A 20,641-nucleotide genomic window follows, 5' to 3' on the forward strand; every position below is an offset into this window, starting at 1 on the left:
GAACTTAACATTAAGATACAGAGTAAACACAAAATGAAATTTAAAGTTTTATTTACTTTTTCAAGGCAATCAGTTTGTGGGATGTTTTAAGTAAGATCAACTTGTCATATTTCACAGTGTAATAGAGAAATGTTGTACTGGTGGATATGTTTACTGCCATTCAAACTTAAAACATAAAAAAAACTCTGCGCCCAGTTATTGTTTTAGTTTCCTCTTATATCATGTGATTATATTATTGCTAATATCAGCCTAAGTTTATTATCCAACACAATTAGAGAAGGATTTGACACATAGCTGTGGCAACAGACAGGTATTCTGTCCTCAAGGCCTCATATGATCAGACCAGATGTGACCTACTTCTTTAGTAGAAGTAGCAGTGGCACTTAGCCCAGCACTATCCTCCCAAAGCAGGCGCATGATCACCTGTTGAGAAGGCTCTGCACAAATAATAAGCCTGCAGGTGCATTTATTATCTCACCTGTGAAATAAAAACCTCACAGGAGCTAGAGATACAGGCACATAAAACAAGTGTTTATTGTGGAAATATTAAGTGTGGTGTGAGCAGTCTAATTATTGTAAAAAATACGTGTGCTTTAAATTTAATTGCAGCAAACATGTTTTATTATCAGAATAAACTGTATTACTGTCACTTAATATGCAGATATGTTATCAGAAATAAAGGTTATTTTTCCACCAACAGTTTCAAATGATATTACGTCAGCATATAGAGAGCTTTACTAATTTGTTGTGCATAACTTTGCAGGAATAATATGCACAATCTCGCTATTCTGTGCGCTAACAAAACACAAGGAGTTCCTACCTTTCTTTGCCCCGTCCATGTCCGCAGTTTAACACCACGAAATCACTTCAGAAAACCCACCATCAACTCCTTAAAGGATCTGCGACGCCTAAAGGATCACAGATATGAATTTGCCCCCCAAAAGACACAACTTTCTAGGGGTAAAAATAAAAGGACCATCTGCTGACTGTCATTTCATATCCGCACGCAGCGCGCCGGTGCAGCGCAGAGGCTCCGGGCCATCCTGCCACCTCGAAATCCAATAAAAGCCGATTTCTGCAAATTTCTGACACGTGGAAATAAGAATTGCTTTTATCTCCGCAGGCACATAACGGTGAGGGGATACTAAAACAAACGCGTCCCCGTATCCGCGGTGGTCAGCCGGCGGGATTAAACTAGTTGAGCCGTTTAAAAGGATGACAGTGGAAATCTTTCCAGAAGGCGCAGGTAAACTCTGGAGGGACTCTGAGGCTCTGTGGAGCTTTGCTGCAAAGTTGTACTTTGACCATGTAAAGGAACATTAATAACTATTGTTAGGACAAAATTTAGGATGGGTCACTACTTCAAGTATGAGAGTATTTCAGGACCTTGGACAGAAGCAGCCGCTGGGTGCAGTACCAGCTGAGAGGCGACAGGGGGCGATATTTCACAGTAAATAGAAACACTTTGATTGAGCGCAGGTGCAATATTGTCAGCAATTATTTTAATGTCACTGCATAATTTAAGGTTTTCTAAAGCTAGAGACATGTTAAAAAAACACAATCTCAAGCCTTAAAAGACATTTGATGCTTTTATTGTTTCAATCAGCTTTTGCAAGATAAATATATTAACACAATAAATTAAGGATTCATTCTATACAGTTTTTTTATACAGCAAAAAAGGGGATCATACTGCACCATCTCTCTCCTGTGACATATGCTACTATTTTAAGAAACCAGAGAGATGGAGTTTAAAAAGTGCTTGGTTGAATGAAGAATGTTGCAGCAATCAAAGTGACTACAGGTGCATGTATGAGTAATTCAAGCCAAAATATCCTTTCGTATTTTTCATAATTCGTGCTCATTCATCTAATACGCAAGATGACAACTATTCAACATAAATTCAAAATTACAGAAGCTGCCAGGAGAGGCAAGACCTTATTAAAGGAAAACTTTACCCACACAATGTTTTCTTTGTGTACCAGTTACTCACCCCATGTGATGCTAAATTTGGGAAGAAAATTTGTTTTTCTCGCATGCCTCCATGGTGAATGACGAACCCCAAAACTGAGAAATGTATTGATGAACTAGAGTCAAAGGGGACCTTGTTTAAGAGTGGCAAAACTATGTCAAAAAACTATTTTACAAACTCCCATACTACTTGTGCAGTATAATCCAAAACTCATTTTTCCCCTCATGATCGGCACTTCAAAAAAACATGTATTTCCACCAAAACTTTAGTAATCAATTCACTTCCACATTCAAGCAGCACACCACAGCGAGCATGTCAACTACAGAAATAGAATGAGAGTAGATCAGACATTTTAACTTTTTGCTGGGGTCATTTGACAAAAAATAATTGAAAATAATGTTTTTTTTGTTGTGTGAACATGTCAGTGCAGCCCTTAAGTGTCTCACGCTCCCTGGTTTGAGAACTCTGGTTTTGACCTGTTCTTGTATCTACTTAGCTTCAACAGAAAAATACAACCATACACAAATCTAAGTTACTCTTTTCTCATTTGGTCGCTTCTGAAAAACCTCAACTCAGTTAGTTCATGACTTGCCACAAGTTGGTTATTTTATATAGAAAATAGCCCACTACAACAACTGCAATGGCAACAGTACGTACAAAAATGGCCATCGCTCTGACAAACCTGCTACATTTATTTGAATGGTAATATCCATTCTACTCCCATCTTATTTCTATGGTTTGTACAGAGCAGAGTTCAAATGCACCTGCTTGCCCAGTTATCTTAAAAGTACAATTTTAGAGAATATGCATGTGCTTGTAAAGTACTGAGAATTTCCTCAGTTGTTGGATTCGACATTAATCGTTGGAGGCATGCAAGAAAAACAAAGAAATCTTCACAAATTCAACAAAACAAGGGGTGGGTAATTGATATACAAATGGTCACCTTGTGGGTGAAGTACTCCTTTAAGAGAAACTGCAAACAAAGAGTGGAATGAGGTTTTGTTGAGCCTAGACACGTCTTATAGCACACACATCAATTAAAAGCACACGCAGTTCTTTGCATTGATTGTCACAGCTGACACATAAATTTAAGACTTAGAAACATATTCTCAAAATAACACTCTCCATAGTGCAACCTCACTGAGCAAACATGCTTTGTGCGTACAAGTGTAAGATCTTTGGAAGATTAAAGGAATAGTTTTGCATTTTGGGACGTACGCTTCTTCGTTTCCTACATGAGTTACATGAAAAGATGGATGCAAACTCGACTGGTTGCCTGGCAACCTAACAGTGATGACAAATTGTCTTTTACACTTTGGTTTTTGTATGGATTAAATAAACAAGTTCTAACATGTTAATTGGTGGCATATACTGGTACTGTTTGGTGGATTTTTTTACCTTTGGACAGTGCAAGGCCAGCTGTTTACTCCTGTTTCCATTCTTTATGGTCAGCTTATTTGGCAACTGGCTCCTGAGAGTGATCTTCTTATCTAACTCTTGACAAGAAAGTGAAAAAGTATGTTTCCAAAAATGTCAAACGATTCCTCTGATATACAATTGCTGCCTGGATGTTATGTAATCAAATTCGTGTTTGGATATACATTTCAAAATTCCAAATTGAACCAAAAACGGTAACAGTGAAGACAGAATAACCGTTAATACAGAAAATGTGTCATGAAATGCTGGAGGTGCAAATGTGAGGTTTGTCGTTCACATACAAACATTCACTCATAAATATCTAAAACTCACAGTAATTTGCCCCTGAGGTAAAAGCACATAGTGCGACTAGTTGACAACACTGTAGAGACCAGTATCTCCACCTCCTCCTGATACCTGTTTTAAAGTCTCGTGTCCCCCCTTCTCTCTGTTCTGACTCACTGCGTTTACAGCTGGTCTCAGTCCTTGTTGCTGTCTACTGAAACTGCCCCCCCTGCTGCCGCTGCTGCTGCTGCTGCTGACCTCCGTCCTTCGGAGGTAACTGACTGGGGTCCTCTGTAAACGGAGTAGCTGAAAAAAACAAAAAACAAGTCGTTTTCTCTGGTTTCCGCGGCAGTATCCCCTTCAGTCATGGTATTGGTATCAAGGGATACAATATATGTGCACTTTGACATTTACATACTGTATAGTCTCCTGTCCACAGGATTCCAACATATTTTCATGAATAAAATTTCTAAACTTCTCCATGACTTTTAAAGAAACATAATATTTTCTTTTTTTCCCACTTTTTTTCCCACTCTTTCCCACTATTAAAACATACCCTAAAACTGCCATTAATAGCCCAGGCTATTTTTTACTTTAACCACTGAACTCAGTAGGCTTATATTTGGGACAGACTTTTAATTCCTTTATACAAAACCTGCTCAGCATAGATGGAAATAAAGTCAAATGATGTATTTAACCTTTTGAGACCTGGGAAAATTGGCCTTATTTTATTAAAACATGGGACGGTTTAGCTCCTTCAGTTTCAAGAACAGAACAGAACAGAGCCATAATTAGCGTCATCATTTGTAACACCTGCGGTTTTTCTACAATAATAGGTCAAAATGTCTGCTCTGAAAAAGGTTCACCCAACTACAGGTTTCCGAAAAAAATGCAGAAACTTGCATCCTCCACATGTAGGTGCAAAGAGATTTTATGACATCAATCAACAATTTTTTTGTTTAGCAAAAATGAGAGTCAGCTCTTACTTAGAACATGGCATTTCTGGTCCAAATCATATCAGAAACAAATTCCAAGAAAACAAAAAAAAAACCCAAAAATATATTAAAAAAATGTGCATCGAGCTACAATAGACAATACAATGTACACAGATAGATACATATTAAATAGAAATGAGAAATGTGTACAAATATGTGCATCATGCAACCACAGTACAGATAAAATATTGTTTTGTTTGTGGTTTCTGCAGGACTATTACTAAGACAGCTACTTATTTCACACCACTGTCACACTGCTGGAGGTCCCTTGATGTCCCGTTTTCTATATTTGACCAGTGATTTTACAGTAATACTAAAAACACAAAAATCTGAATGATCTCTATCTGTTTAAAAAGGCCTTTCTCATAGTTGTGGTCATTCACTAATGGTTATTGCTTTGCATAAGTGGGTAATTAGCAAAATGCAGAGAGAGTACTTGTGTTCAGGAGGAACAGATCAAACCCGAGACTCAAATTGCATTGCAAGAGTGCTTTAAGAGACTGAATGATTTTGCTGTTTTTCATTTTAATCTGCAACACACCGTTTTCACTGCATACATTTTGCCTGATCATAGTAGAAAAAGCACAGGTGTGTTTAATAACATCAGAGATTGCTGCATTGCACTTAGGGGAGGCTCTGGTATTGTGCACACTGGTTCACTGGAAAAGCTTACTGGGACACTTAATGGAACTGAGCCATCGTTAATGTTACCAGTTTCACCTGCGCTTTTCCTAACAAGCCATAATGCCTGCTGTAAAAAAAGTCTGTGATTACTTTTTGGGCACTTCGGGGCAGCAGAAACAAGGTGTGAACACAACACTGAATAATCATCACCTTTTAAGTCCATATGGGGAACTTGTTAGACAACTGTTAACACACTTAGCAGATATGGAGCGACATTACCATGAATAATTATTCATTTGCAGTCATGTATCTGCCTATTTTGGTGAAAATAAGTGCAATATTCACTCTCCTCCTAGCTGAACTTTGGTCTACAACTAAGGGAAATATCTGCCTCTTTAATAGCAAATTGTTCCGTTATGGTCACAAGTTAGTTTCCAACTTTCTCTGTCTGCTGTGTCAGCTTTGCTGAAAATGACATTAAGAGAGCAATGACAGTGAATCAAATCAGTCAAATTTTGGACCAGAAAACAAAAACTATGAGGTGAAAGTTGCTAAAACACTGTAGAGCTGAGCAGGACTGTGGAGGTGATAACTCTCTGTACCAGTGACACCTTTCACATACAAGTAATCATGGGATGCATAGTTAAAAAATGATTATAGCCAATTCACTTCACTTACGGTTCTGAAACTGCTGTGCTGTATATCTGGTGAGGAGGATCCCAAAACCCTCGATGAGAGCAAGCAAAATCCCCCCCATCATGGCAGAGCCCATCATAGTTAAAGGCCCACCTGGAGAAAAAACATAAAATTCATTGAATCACAGTAGTTAATCTGCTGTGGTCAGTGACACAGGAATGTGATGACAGGGTCATTGTGATATTATGGGCTTCCTCTTACTGCGTGCTGCCAGGATGGCCCCGGTCAGCGCACCGCTCGTTATAGAGTTCCAGGGATCCTCTTTCCCTCTCAGGCGAACTAAACCACAGTCGATAGTGGAGAAGAGACCTCCCCAAACAGCAAAGCTACCTGCAAAACCACCGAAAACAAGCCGGTGAGAGTCAACAAATACTTTTGCATGTAACAATTTAACATAGACAAGGACAGATTCTATATATTTTGTTTTCTATATGCTAAATAAGCACATTAAGACTCCAAGAGCTACAGTTAAGGACATAAGTTAGATGGTTAGATGAGACAACTTTCTCACCTCCGATCTGTGGAGCTCTTATTCTCACTGCGTTTGCACTTCCTCTCAGTCTGTGTCCGACACCCTGAAACATTAAAGTACTTTGAAATCTGCCTTTACAAATGCAAAGAGAATTGGAGCAAATAGTAATTAGCATTATTTTTATGTGGTGAACTCACTGCAGGGGCATTACGAAAGCCCTTGACCGCCTGGAACACCCCTCCTCCTATAGCGCCCATGGTGAAAGCCCCTCCACAGTCATCCACTATCCTCCAGGGACTGCAGGGGTGCATTAAGAACAGCCGAAGAAACAATGTGAAAGCAAGAAAAAATATGTAATGTAGTTTTCTTTTCATATTTGCTCTACTCACCCTGAACAGGCAACAGCACTCTGACGGCTGTGCCCCCCCCCCAGCAGGACAATACACCATGTCACACCATAAAAACTGCTTCGTAATAGCCAAAGGACCATGACAAAGAGCTGAGGGCATCAACCTGGCCTCCTCATTCCAGAGAGCCCAATCTGATTGAGCATATGTGGGACATGCGAACCCTGATCCATGATGTGGCCTTCTTGGATCAGACTTGGTTCTGATCCGTCAAGGCATGGACACAGGATACCGGGGCATTGGCATCTGATCTTTCGGGTCCTGTCGGTTGTGAGATAGGATACCAGCACAACTCCCAGATGACAATCAGATTGGGATCTGGGGATTTTGTAGGCCAGGTTAAGGACCTGAGCTCTTTGTCACACAACTTTAGCCATTCCTTAGCAGTTTTTATGGTGTGGCACGGTGCATGCATGGAGGATACTTATCTGCAACTATCTACCTGTTTTCCCACAGGACAATCCATTATTCACTTCTCCAGCTACTGGTTTTATTGTTTAGGTTTATTGGTATATGTATGTTAAACTGTTGAGTTCGGCACCTCATTTTTTGTTTTGTTTTTTATCTTTACTATTTATATTGTTCTTTTGCTTGCTTATAATGTCCTGGTTGCTTTAATGATGCAAATTTCTCCATTGTAGGACTGATAAAGGATTAGCTCATCTTATCTTGTGATGTGTATGACATGACACGACATGACATTCAAATATCTATCTATCTATCTATCTATCTATCTATCTATCTATCTATCTATCTATCTATCTATCAGGGCACACTGCTGTGACGTTTGCCTTTTAATTTACTTGCATTGATTCTTTTTTTTAACTTCTATTCTTATTCTAGTTTAATCTACCTCTTAATTGTTATGTTTTACTTTCTCTATTTTTCTGTACTGTTCTGTCCTTGTGCTGATGCACCAACCAAGTATCTATTCTTATAAGTTAGTACAATTATTTAAACAACCACAGCCAAGGACAAGACCCTAAATATGCCAGTAATAATATCACAGGTTCGAGTCTCTGGGAGCTGGTCCCAAGATGTGTCCTTAGCAAACATTAGTGACTGTTACTGTAGTCTGCTGTCGGTCAGTGGAGACTTTATACTAAGTTATACAATATTATATGGGTAACACGTGTGAATTGTATTTCAGGGACGTGCTTTTAAGTTTGTTACACCTTCAGCGGTCAGTTAAAAGACAGACACAAAACCTTCAAAGGTTTCTGAGGCTCAAACTGACCGCAGCTTTATCTCGTTATCTCCGACCGTTAACTAAGCTAACAGGCTAACCGTCAGAGCCTCGACGTTCAGTCTCACCACAGCTTCAATGTGACGGTAAAGAGACGAAACTACATCCGAAACTGACAAATTTGAAAATATAACAAAAGAAAAGCGAAATGTTTAAAACTAATCTCACCAGGGTTCACGAGCGTATTCCTCCATGTTTGTTTTCGTCAAGAGTACAGTGCTCCTACGTCATCACTGCGCGCGCGGCGTGCTGTTGTGGGAAGTCGTCGCTTCGTCCGCTCTCAAAGAGGCGATTTTCATTTTAAAAAAAGGTAATATTTAAGTGATTTTCATTTACTAAAGTCTTCATTTAAGTGTAGGTGGTGTAGCTGTGTCGTTTTGGGGGTGTTTACAGGTGTTTGCGTTGTTTGAATCATCCAGTTGCTGCCACTGGAGTCCTCGGGCGGGTGGTGAGATTATTTTGTGGAAATAAACGTTTTATTGTGCATAAAGCCAATATTTTCAAAATTCAGATCTCCTTTATCTATAAAGATGACTTTGATCAAACCTGAGCAGCTAAAAGCAGCCTGCTAACACAAACTTACGTATCACCGGGAGCCTCAGATTAACATACAAAAGCATGCAGGGGAGAAAGAGCCATTGAGAGAAATGGTGAGACCAGAGCTGCCATCAGTAAAGTGAGTTTTCATCCATTTAGGCGTTTCATCCTGATTCAGTGACCTTTTCTTAAATCAAATGATACATCTCAGTAGAGTCAACATTCCTGCTGGATAATATTGTCTCTTTAAAAACACAATAGAGGATACAGATTGACAATAGAGTCAGAGTTTTGTGGCCTAAGTGGGGCACTAACTCATTCAGGGATGGCAAACACACAGAAAAGCTTTAATTTAGTGTTTGTGTGTCCACTAATCTTATCTACCTTAAAGATAAACAATGCATAATTTTCTTAAAACATTGAGCTTAAATATACATCAGTCATCACTCTTTGGCCTCCTACAAATGTGTGGTGGTGTGTTTTTCCGCAGACTCTGTGTTTATTTGCCTATTATTTTCTTCATATTTTCTGTGCTGGGGACGTTTTTGTTTGTGTGCACCCCTAAAGCGCTCAGGTGAGGTCAGAGCTTTATAGAAAGGTAGCGAGAGCCGAAATGCCAAACAAGAGTGAATCTGGGGTTGGCTTTTTATTTCGCTTTTGCTGATGAGTGTATTTTCAAACAGTGACTGACAATAATGCATAGTTTACTTTAATTACTAACATTCATTGCAATATCTTACAGCATTTTACATTCCTGTGTTTAAATTTTTCACTTTAAAGATAAAAAGGACCTACAAATCACAGCACAACAGAGAGGCATCATACAGACAAAAATAAAATTTACCTTCGAAAGTAGGCTGCATACAAAAGTATATATAGTATAGTATATGCACCAATAAGATTAATCATCACAGTTTTGGACAGTGGTTCCCAAACTACGGGGCATAGAGGCACTGCGGGTGATGTTTAGATCACTGAGGGAAGAATACGCTATTAAACAAAATTGAGTGAATATGATTTATTTAGGGAAAACAAACATGTTTTCTGATGCTGTTGTGCTTTATTTCACTAAAATTCAACATGGATCCTTGTTATATTAGTTGCTTTCCTTATTATTGTTCATAAAGAAAAGAAATGAAAAATGGAAAGAAGTTAAAAATAAAGCTCCTTGTCAATTTCATCATATTTTGATGATTGTAGTATCATTGTAGTATGATATGAAGTATTATTGTTTTGGAATGAGGTCATTATCTGTGTATCTGTGCTTCCAGCTGCTGAAGTCAGTGGATGAAGGTTTGCAGTCTCAGTTGCATCATCATCATCATCATCAGTTAATCCTCTCCTCTCTCTGTTGCAGGATGCCTCTCCCTCCGGCACTGCTGGCCCGCTTGGCCAAGAGAGGGATTGTTAAACCGTCAGACCAAGGTACAACAAAATCTTTTACAAGAAAACCCTCCTGCACATGAAAGTCAGACATTTTTCTATATGTTTCATGTATTTTTCATGTGTAATGCAACAAATGTTCTCCTACAATTAATCCAGAGGCAGATGAGGAGATTATTGCTGAAGATTACGATGACAACAACGTAGATTATGAATCCACCAGATTGGAGAATCTCCCACCGAACTGGTATAAAGTGTTCGACCCTGCTTGGTATGTTTACCTGCTGTCTACAAGAAGTTGTATTCATGATTATTTTGTCATAATTTCTCTTTTTAATACTTAACACAAATCTTAACCACTCTGCTACTGTGTATTTTGTTGTTGTTTTTTTTAAATTTGATGATTGTACTACTACTTCACTACACTATAACTACTGCTATACAGACTTCTAGTGCATTTGTAATCAGCAAATACATATCCGAATGAAATTATTTATCATCACTTAGCATCGATTATTAAATGTTATTTCTTAAAGTTAAACAAATTTATTTTCTTTTTCCTTTTCTCCACAGTGGGCTTCCTTATTACTGGAATGTGGAGACAGATTTGGTGGCCTGGTTGTCCCCAAATGACCCAAACGCAGTGGTAACAAAACCTGCCAAGAAAATTAGAGGTATGACATTACAAGGCCTCCATAACATAACATTTTGGCACAATTCTGATCTATTATTGCAGTCTTATCAGTCTGTTATTCTTCTCATGTTTGACACACAAATGATTGCGGATCTGATCATCAGTTGGCAAATAATCTCAGAAAACAGTTTGTGTTTACTTTATTTTATGACTATCATGTTTATTTTTCAGTTGAGGCAGGAGATGAAAGAGTCGAGAGGTCGTATGAGAAGCCGGACAGAGAGCGAGAGCGGGAAAGAGACAAAGATCGAGAAAGGGAACGGGACAGAGACAGAGACAGGGATGATGGGAGGGACAGAGACAGAAGGAAACAGAGGAGAGAAGACACAGCACCGTACAGCAAGAGCAAAAGAGGTAATAATTACATCTGTATCATACAGCACAAACATTTTCAAATTAATAACGTTTTTTTTTTCACACGAGCGAATTTTACATTTTTATCTTCTTTTCAGGGAGAAAAGACGATGAGATGGACCCAATGGATCCGAGTGCTTATTCTGATGCTCCGAGGTAAAGTATTTACAGTCATGATAATCACATATTGGCTTGGTCCTTTCTTTAAAGGAGCAGTCCAGAAATTTAGTATCGCACTTCCATTAAGTTTGGAGAAACAGAACAAAATAAAATCACTGGAGGCTGAAATATTCAGACGTCAATCACCTGATTGTGATTCTGGGCCAAAACTGAAACTGTTGTTTAAAATAATGACTTGGCTGATGGCCAACACTAATACCAGTCTTTTTTGTCGTTTATTTACAGTGCACCTCTTTCTCTGAACATTATTGTTAAAAAAGAAGAAAACAAACAGTCTCTTTGTCTTCTCATCCAGGATGGGAGACACAGAGCTCAACAGTTCCTCGCTGAAAGCAAACGTAAAAAAAAAAAACACATCTGCGCACAGCAGCTGTTGCCTTCTTACGTCGTACCAGACGGCAAATAACCACCACAACATTTAGCCAGCGCAAAATTGATGTGACACAGCAGATAAACATCAGCCACTGCCATCAGTGAATGTCACCTCATTTGCAGATAGGCTGACAACAGTCAACAAGGCAAAAATCAGCTGACACTGATGTTCGGCCGATTAATCGGTGCATCCGTGACCAGTATGGCTCACAGGATTTAGACTTTGTGTACAAGCCTGCCATTGGACGACTATTTCAGACAGAATTCTCCTCTTCTGTTAACTGTGTGTCGCTGTTTTCAGATTCCCTGTTGATATGTAACACTAGTCTCGCAAAACCAAATCGTTTTAGAGCCATATGTGAAACAACAACCTCCAAGCTAGCAGCGTACTGGCTAAAATGTTTTATGATATTTTAGGTAGTGTTTTCTTCTGAGAATTAAGCCATTTTAGCAGCAGAGCTCACCTCCCCACATTCAAATATTCCACCAAAACAAATTCCCGACAAATTCAGACACTATTTTGCAAAGGCGTCATCGCTGCATTCTTGGCTTTGCGTTGCCCAAGATGTTTGTGATTGGTTAAAAGAAATACAAACAACGTGGTGTTTTTTTTTCCCTGTAGTGCAGAATTATGATGGGTTCAGCCAGATCTTTCTCCAGCGCTGGCACAGCGTGAGATAGATCTAGCTATGTGATACTAGGCTGAAGCTCGAAAAGACTCCGGATTGTACAATTCCCACAATACAGCTCAATGCATCTTTTCATTAGACTGTTCCTGCCTGGGAAACAGCAACATAATCCAAACTCCATAATTGTGTTTTAAAGCAGGATTTCTGTCACAGTGTCTTAAAGCAAACTGAGATTTTCTCAGACTTTACGAAGTTCCTTCAGAGCTCCTTTTAAGGTATGAGCAGAACGTATAAACCAAATTATTTAATAAAAACAAACGTTTATCTTTACAGGGGCACATGGTCAAGTGGTCTGCCTAAGCGAAACGAAGCAAAGACGGGTGCAGACACCACAGCGGCGGGGCCTCTGTTCCAGCAGCGGCCGTACCCGAGTCCAGGAGCCGTACTTCGGGCTAACGCAGCAAACCAAATACCCAAGGAGTAAACCGGACTCCTGGGAAACAACAAATACACAGCTGTACAGTTTGTTTTCCCTTTGCTCACATCTTAACATTTGGCGTTACAGACGGACATCTCAAAATTCTTTTTTCATTCTGAAACATGTCAGAAATTGAGTGCTGAGCTTTTACACCATCGGTGCATTCATTCATGTAGAGCAGTTGTAAATATGTTTTTCTATGACCTAAAGATTGACCTCCTTGTTGTTAGTAAAGCCGTTAGTGGACTTCATTTGCTAATAAATTTAAAGAATACTGTGAAAAAGACTCATTGGAACTTTTTTTTATGGTGTGCTGGTAAATTTTGTAATAAGGTACAAATAAATTCTTGACAGTGTTTTATTACAAAATTGCTTTAAAATTCATAATTTTTCAATATAACGAGACATTTCAGATGGAACAAAAAAAAGGGATATTTGATTCAGTGGTCCGCTGCTCCCACATAGTGACAAATGGTGTCATAATCCAACGTGAACACTTTCTCCTCGTGTCGGTCGAGCTGCACCATCGCTCTGCACTTGTTCTTGTCCCGTTGGAGAATACGGCCGATCTGAGCAAATAAATGTAAATATTCTAAATATTAACAATTCAAAGCACTGTACACACTGCAGGACAGATGATGCTTTCTTACCTGTCCTCTGTGCTCTCCCAGTACAACCATTATAGAATCATATTCACTTTTTGGAACAATGGTTTCCAGCATGTCCTGCCTCACATCTGCCACAACAAAAAACAATCAGGTGGTTATTTAAAAATGTTATTATGGCAACACTGCTGTTACTCTGAGTAATATGAAATGTAGCTTAAGTATCTATATAAGCATGATCTTTGTCAACAAGGCACTGATTATTTCTTTGATAAATTAGTTCAAACACATTTTGCGAATTTCTTTTGCAACTCTAATTAAAGAATAAAACACCAGAGAAAGAGAGAAAACTAACACCAAGAGACACTGAGATAGCACTGATGACTCACCATCTAACAGTCTTCCCTCCTCAGTTCGACACACACAGGTAGTAGGTGTCAGGACATCCTCCACACGCATCTACAAGAACACAACACTGCCTTTAAAAGCTGTGACAACAAAAAGAAAAGTTTAGAATAATTTCACCACTGCAGCTAAAGATTTGGTGCAATTTTCCTGTGGCAGGGCAACACTTTTAATGTTATGTATTCCAGAAAAATGCAAATAATCAACAATAATTAAAACACAATGTGTAACTGACTACAAAGCGTGGTGATTTAAACAATTTAGATTATCACATGGATAATTCCAGTCCTTGATTATGATTGGCAGAGCTCTATATATACTCTATAAATACACAGCTGTGACCACATTACAATTTCAGTTTTGCTGAAATGAAATTTAAAATATCCACAAAAACCATGAAGCTAAATCAATTTAAGTTAGAGACAATTTTTCACAAATGTTGACTGTAGTATAAAATATGTCTCTTTTTTTTCTCGTGGCAGAGAGAAGTGTAGAAGAGAACAGTGCAGTACCTGAGGTTTCTTGGCGATTTTTTGTTTTTTCTTCTGCCTGCATATTAATAATACACTAATTCTAGTAAGCCTGTACTGCTGCAAATCTCGGTTATATAGCCAAATTTTTGTTGAATTTTCACTTTCCAATGTGTTTGTGTGTTGCCTGGCAATCGGTCTGCTAAATGTGGCAAAATATCGACACTGCTTGGCAGAAAATATGTATTATTTCTTATCAGTGAATTATTGTATCTGTGTTGTTGTGTGTTTATTTTATGAAACATTGCCATGTTTAGGTAGTAATTGTTTTATAAAAGCAATAAGCCACCTGAGGCCGTGGTTAACACTGATTTTAGAGCAGCTTAGGGGCGTCATTAGACAAGACGCACAATTCCCTTGTCTACAATCAACCACTTCGCAACTTTTGGACTCCACGTCCTAAAGGAGGATTGCATGAGTCTATAAAAAGAAAAGATATTTTGACAAATGCGATATTTAGGTGGCTTATCAGTACCTTTGAGTTGTAGTACCTGCCCCCTTTGAAAGCTTTGTCTATAAAACGAACTTTCAAGTCTCTCTGGAGCCAGGAGGGAGGAGCCGGTGGTCGCCTTGACTCTTTCACTGGAGGTTTCTCTCTACAGAGAAAAAAAAACAAAACCTTATCAACTTATTAACTATTAAAAAGAAATAAGAAAGGCTGCAGTGTAGTCAAATGTATACAAATAGAACAATTTAAGTGTATAAATGCACCTGTCTTGACTTGATTCTCTGTGTTTCCTCTTTCTGTCATCCCTTCCTCCTCCTCGGTCTGAAGACTTGTGTTTTGCCTCGTGACCATTACTTCTCCCCTCTTTCTCCTCTCGTCTCTGTTGCTCCTTCTCTCGCTCTTTCTCCCTCTCTTTCTCCTTTTCCTTGTCTTTGTGGGCTTTACTGAGGCGACCTGGTCAATGATGAAAAACCTGGTTAACACAGCACTGGCAAGAAATACTGGCAAACACCGACACTGCAGTGTTGTGAGAATGTGAGATTCTGAGGGACTCTTGTTTTTTTGTCTTTTTTTATGCTTGGCAGCTTAGATTACTGAAAATTAAAAACAATAATAACATAATTGCACTTTTTTTTCTTGCCCCATGTTTTCAAATATATTTAGATTTGAGCTCGATTCAGATATGATTTCATCTAGCATGCATATATGGAGGAAGAGATGAAACACACATGAATGTGAAGAGACATACATGATGTTAACAAAACATCACATCAAAGCAGTAATGTACAGTAATGCTAAATTCTATGCAAGGTTATCCACAGAAGATTACTGTAACAATTTTATTAAAACAAAATTTCCATGATTTTTCCAAAACTTTCAGTGGTTTCTACTAAGCCTGTGACATTTCCAGGTCTGGAAAACGTGTCCTTTCAAGGTTATACATGACAGTGGGAACCCCGTGAATTGCTGTTTGGTGTATTTTCTCCCCACCCAGAGCCTGAAATGTCACTCTAGAATAAACCTGTTTATCCCAGTCAGTGCTTCACACAACTAATGCTGCAACTAACGATTCGTTTAATCACAGATCAGTCTGTGAGTTAGCTTCTTGATTATTTTTTAAGTCTTTAAAATGACAAGAAATAGTAAAAATAAATGTCTGGCATCTAAAGTGATATGAAGGAAAACAAAATTTTAAAAAATCCAGGTCAGCATCTGGATCGTTTTCCATAAATGTTAATTTTTTTTTTTCATTAGTTCAGAGTTACTTACTGAGGTCTTTGCTGTTTTTGTCATACTCCTTCCGCCCGACCAGTTTAACAGCGTACTGGCTGATTGTTGCCGACTTGCTGCCGATCGCCAGCTTCACCACAACTCGAGCGTTATCTGCATCGACGCCTTCAATCTGCAGCACACGAATGAAACACAGTCACAGAAAATATATAGTTAGAAAACAGGTAGCTGTGTGGCACATTACTTCCTATCTAGGAGAAAACAGATGGTGAGTATGGATGCAAACACGTTTCAGATCAACCCTACCTTGCCATACAGGTCTTTATGTGGCCCTGACACCACCAGCACACAACCGCCTGGACCCATCACCAGTTCCTCCTCCTTCTCTCGCTCCTCGCCTGGCTTGGGGGGTCGTTTATGTCTGTCGGGCTCCAGATCCTTTATTGCTGAACGATCGGCTCCAAGACCCAAACCTTTTGGACGGAGCTGGTGTTCGATTGGCTTCACATGTCTGAGCAGACGGAGCGACAGGATGAAATCAATAAACAAAGAAACTGACATATGAGAGATGTACAGGAGGCGGAGACAGCTTGAGACAAACATCTTCTGTTTGATAATGAAGCAACTCGGCTACGTGAGTACAGATGTAAGTGTGATCCTGTCAATTACTTCTCATGAGAAACAAAGAAAAAGACCATTTTCTTGGGTTTTTTATCCAAATGCAGTCTAGGTTATAACTGCAGATTAATGTGCTAAAACGTTCAAATTTATCAATATTGAAAGCAGCATTTACACATTTACTTCAAATGTTTAACAATTTCAAACACTATTTAATTGGTATTCATGTTACTACAACTATAATATGCTCTATTATCAGTAAATCAGAATCAGAATCAGAAATTCCTCGTATTGTGTGAACTATACCTGGCAATAAATCTTTTTCTGATTCTGATTCTATATCTGCATTATTTTGGCGCTGTGTCACTTGTATTCCTGCTGCTTACAGTCTGGCACCTGGATGCTACCTTTTTATAAAGTCCTGGCCACATTGGAGCGCTGTGGGGGTACATGCAAAAAATGTCCCAAACACAGAAAATAAGACAATCCAGGCAGAGGAAAAAGTCTTTGCAGAAAAATACATCACTCCACACTTCTAGTGAGCCTTAAGTGAAGATTGAGAGGGATTATTTCTGAGTCTATATATTGTTTTTAGGAAAATCTTGCATAGGTTATCTTTAAGCATTATGTTAAATTTTGAGAAACAATGGTCAGTTTGTTACTCACTGTTTAAATGTGCGTCCGATGCCCTCCTCTTTACTCCAGCCCATCCCTTTAAGCATAGCAAGTCCATAAGCCTCGACAGGAACGCTCTCATAATCTGCCTCTGTCGACTAAAAAACAAATACATTGATATATTTTTTTTAAATCAGGAGACATATATTAAAAGCTCAAACAACAAGAGAAATACAGATACCACAGTCTGCATTATAAATGCATAATTGTGTCTCAGACTGCTCAGGTGCTTATGTAATATTTGAGTACTGAAACACACAAATAAAAAACTATGGCAACTGACAGAGAGGCAGTTTGTGATGCCTGTCTTACTCAGCCTTTTGCCTCCAGGCTGTCAGACTCAGCCCGGGCTGACTGAAGTCACCAGGCAGCAGCTACAGCAGCCCTCATCAGGGCGATGGCCCCGCTCATCTCCGTCTCCACAGAAGGCTTTCCTCTGAGGGAAGTTGCCCGGGAGCTCTGCCTCACAGAGCATGCTGCATTAAAATGAGCTCCGGGGCACAGCGAGCAAGTTTCCCCTGACTCTCGTGTTCTGACAGACATATCTGCAGTGATTGAGAGCAGATACGGGATGACAGTGACGAGGCGCGTGAGGCCTCCGACGAGCAGAAAAGAGATCTGATTGGTTGCATGTCTCTGGGGAGACTGTTGACGCCTGTCTGCCACCCAAGCCTTACTGTACTGACAAAGTCACCCGCACCCGTACGCATGCGCACAGCTGTGTATGCACACAGCGGTGTTATTCTACTCAGTTGACCGTCAGCACTTTCACACACTCAAATTTCAGTGTCTGACTCAAAGTAGCCAGCCGACCAGATTTTTTTGGTACAGTCAGGCATTTTCATATGCTCTCTGAAACGCTTCTCCAGCAGATTACATTGTGATCTTCACATCTGATACCATTTTTAAAAAATGACAATTAACTAAAGGCCAACAACTATGCAAAGTCCTGAGCAAGGCAGAAAACCCAAGCCACCATTATTAGAAAGGTTACCAATATAAAAGCATAAAGGTAACTCCCAGGTCAACACGTGTATGTATTGAATAATATCTAGATATAGAGAGTAGTGTTCTTCAGGGTTGGAAATGATCTTTTTTGTCCACCGGCCACTTAATAGACTACCCTTGTTTTTTTGGGTGGTGAGTGAAGCAAAATTGCAACCACTTGCATATTTTACCAGCATTTGGCTGGTTGCTTGTGCAAATTTCCAACGGTGATGTTTTTAATATAATAAGGAGTATAAGAGTGTTTTTAATAAAAAGACTTCTCTAACACTGTGTCCTCTAACACTAAATAAAAAAGCATATGCTGAAATACACAGTTCTTTTCTGCTTTCAGGCTTATGTGACAGGAATACTAAAAAGCTAACCATGAAAACTGACCAAACACGGCAACACTTTTTCTTTAATAATGAGTTAGAAAAATATATGCAAATCTTTAATCAGGACTTCATCCAAAAGATCAAATTGAGAATTATCATTTCTTGACACAATCACTGAGTACAGTGAAAAGCTCGCAATCTTATTTGTGCACCCCTGCCTCGGATTAGAGAGCACTTCCTTGTATCCATACTTACAGATTCTGGACGTAGATCCACCTTCACGTGGTCTCCATCCTCAAAGCCCTCAGGAACTTTGTTTTGCATCAACAGGGGGATGGCGAGGTTCAGGTTGGTTTCTGACTGAGAGCCATTCTGCCATTGCTCAAGCTGCCTCCTGGAGTCTACAAGCACAATTTGAACATGTATAAAGAGCTTTTCATGAGACAACTCATCTATCTCAGGTAGAGAGATGGACAGCGAAGACATGGGGACCTGAGGAGGCTCCACTCTGCATTTCAACTCTGATTTGTTATCTTTCTCTCTCTCTCTCTCTTATTCTTTCTCTGGACTGCTGTGTCTTGTAGACTTAATGTTGAAGCAGCCCCATATGTTTCTGGGATTTTAGGACGTTTTTAAGATTTTAGGACATTTCCAGGATTTTATGATGTTTCTAAGATTTTAGAACATTTCTGGGATTTTTCGGAAATTCCTTCTCAACTTCTCACAACACACTGACAGGACACAATGGGACAGTAATAAAAACACAGGCATAATCATGAATATTCTGTATTAACCATGCACCCTTGAACTCAAACATTAACTACCTTAGATTTGACACTTTACAAATATATCTGAATGCAGTTGTGACATATTCATCATTCAGCTTGGCGGTAACCTGATTTGACACTGTATATATGGATTGCACCTTACTGTTATCTTGCTTTGTAACGTTACACTCCTGTATGTGCGTACGCACATATTTTGCAACGTTACCTTCTGTTATTTTATTTTAGTCTTTTGTTTTGTATATTTAGACTCGTTATATCTGCACTCGCCCACTTTGTATTGCAACAGCTGCATAGCAATTTACCCCGGGAAAAACAAGTAAGTTTTAAATAAAGTTGTATACTGCCTAATCTCACCATGTCTTGTAAATGTACACACCTTCAATGAGTTCCTTGACAGCCTGAGCGTCCACAGAGTCACCGTCTTGGCTTGTCTCCTGTGTTTTAGCTCCGCTCGGTTCGCTCTTTCCCGCTCGGTCCGGTCGGTGCCAGCGGTTCTTCTGGATCAGAGGGATGATGAGCTCCTTCGGCTTCTCGGATGGTTTTGAACTGCAGGACGAGAGTGAAATTAGCGAGCTAGCAGCCAGGGCTGCTTCAAAACAACATTTACTCACGGCGATACAACAATATATATCTTTCACTTAATAACATCACCAATTATAATTTATGGACTTACTAGCTAAGCTATATTAGATCGGGAAAATAACGGTTACGCTTATGCTAATCGACATATTACATTATACCGGTAACGTTATGTTCACGTTAGTTAGCATTAGCATGCGAAGCTTACCTTTGTAATTCTTTTCCATCTATCCCAGTCAGGTAATCTTTATCATCTTTCTTGATCGCAGCGTCACCAGTCGAAGGTTTAAACTTGCTAACTGTTTTAGTAAAACCAAACGACAACGTTTTTCTCTCTTCTTGTTCCCCAGAAACAGGAGACTTGAGGGAACCCGCATCTTCTCCGTGCGACGCCATTATTGTTTGTAACCGACAGAAGTAGGGGGACGGAATTCCGGTCGTTGTAGTTTTATGACGTTATATTTGTTATATTCTAGTCTCCACAGATTACTACATTTCCCACCATGCACCGGAATTAAAGTTACAGCGACCTTGGTAGTGTAGAAGGGAAAGATGGACAGTAAAGACATACATTTCGCATGCATTTAAAAGTAAATAAACAGAACAATAATATGTGTTTTTGACAATACGCAACTATATAAAATTTTGTGTGTTCATATGGTTGTCTTATTGCATTAAAGTGTGGAGGATTTAGGGGGATATGC

At 39.2% G+C, this 20,641-nt stretch overlaps 4 protein-coding genes across 4 annotated transcripts in view; 1 reads left to right on the top strand and 3 right to left on the bottom strand.

Annotated features, from left to right (window-relative positions):
* cacna1fa (calcium voltage-gated channel subunit alpha1 Fa) overlaps nucleotides 1–1,440 on the bottom strand; it is a 30,250-nt gene extending 28,810 nt beyond the window's left edge. Inside the window, exon 1 of the mRNA XM_042490979.2 lies at nucleotides 821–1,440. Coding sequence (XP_042346913.2) covers nucleotides 821–839 — 19 coding nt within the window. The 5' untranslated portion in view covers nucleotides 840–1,440. The remainder of the gene's footprint in view (nucleotides 1–820) is intronic.
* A 136-nt stretch (nucleotides 1,441–1,576) lies between these two features.
* Nucleotides 1,577–8,378, bottom strand: timm17b (translocase of inner mitochondrial membrane 17 homolog B (yeast)). Its single transcript, XM_042491525.2, has 6 exons — nucleotides 8,279–8,378; nucleotides 6,655–6,754; nucleotides 6,497–6,560; nucleotides 6,187–6,315; nucleotides 5,968–6,078; nucleotides 1,577–3,976 (listed from the first exon to the last, which is right to left on the bottom strand). Exons 1-6 carry the CDS (start codon nucleotides 8,302–8,304, stop codon nucleotides 3,882–3,884), a joined length of 525 nt encoding a protein of 174 aa, XP_042347459.1. The 5' UTR covers nucleotides 8,305–8,378; the 3' UTR covers nucleotides 1,577–3,881.
* pqbp1 (polyglutamine binding protein 1) lies at nucleotides 8,311–13,021 on the top strand. Its single transcript, XM_042491524.2, has 7 exons — nucleotides 8,311–8,420; nucleotides 10,005–10,072; nucleotides 10,190–10,301; nucleotides 10,604–10,704; nucleotides 10,896–11,078; nucleotides 11,177–11,234; nucleotides 12,593–13,021. Exons 2-7 carry the CDS (start codon nucleotides 10,006–10,008, stop codon nucleotides 12,741–12,743), a joined length of 672 nt encoding a protein of 223 aa, XP_042347458.2. The 5' UTR covers nucleotides 8,311–8,420; nucleotide 10,005; the 3' UTR covers nucleotides 12,744–13,021.
* Nucleotides 13,022–13,081: 60 nt separating this feature from the next.
* On the bottom strand, nucleotides 13,082–20,366 carry gpkow (G patch domain and KOW motifs). Its single transcript, XM_042491523.2, has 11 exons — nucleotides 20,146–20,366; nucleotides 19,735–19,904; nucleotides 18,826–18,971; nucleotides 17,240–17,346; nucleotides 16,262–16,466; nucleotides 15,995–16,127; nucleotides 14,989–15,178; nucleotides 14,753–14,873; nucleotides 13,732–13,801; nucleotides 13,388–13,473; nucleotides 13,082–13,306 (listed from the first exon to the last, which is right to left on the bottom strand). The coding sequence occupies exons 1-11, from the start codon at nucleotides 20,331–20,333 to the stop codon at nucleotides 13,178–13,180; spliced, it is 1,545 nt and encodes a 514-aa protein (XP_042347457.2). The 5' UTR covers nucleotides 20,334–20,366; the 3' UTR covers nucleotides 13,082–13,177.
* Between the last annotated feature and the right edge of the window lie 275 nt (nucleotides 20,367–20,641).

This window comes from Plectropomus leopardus, chromosome 9 (genome assembly GCF_026936395.1).
Source record: "Plectropomus leopardus strain MGB_pleo_1.0 chromosome 9, ASM2693639v1, whole genome shotgun sequence".
Taxonomy (NCBI): Eukaryota; Metazoa; Chordata; class Actinopteri; order Perciformes; family Serranidae; genus Plectropomus; species Plectropomus leopardus.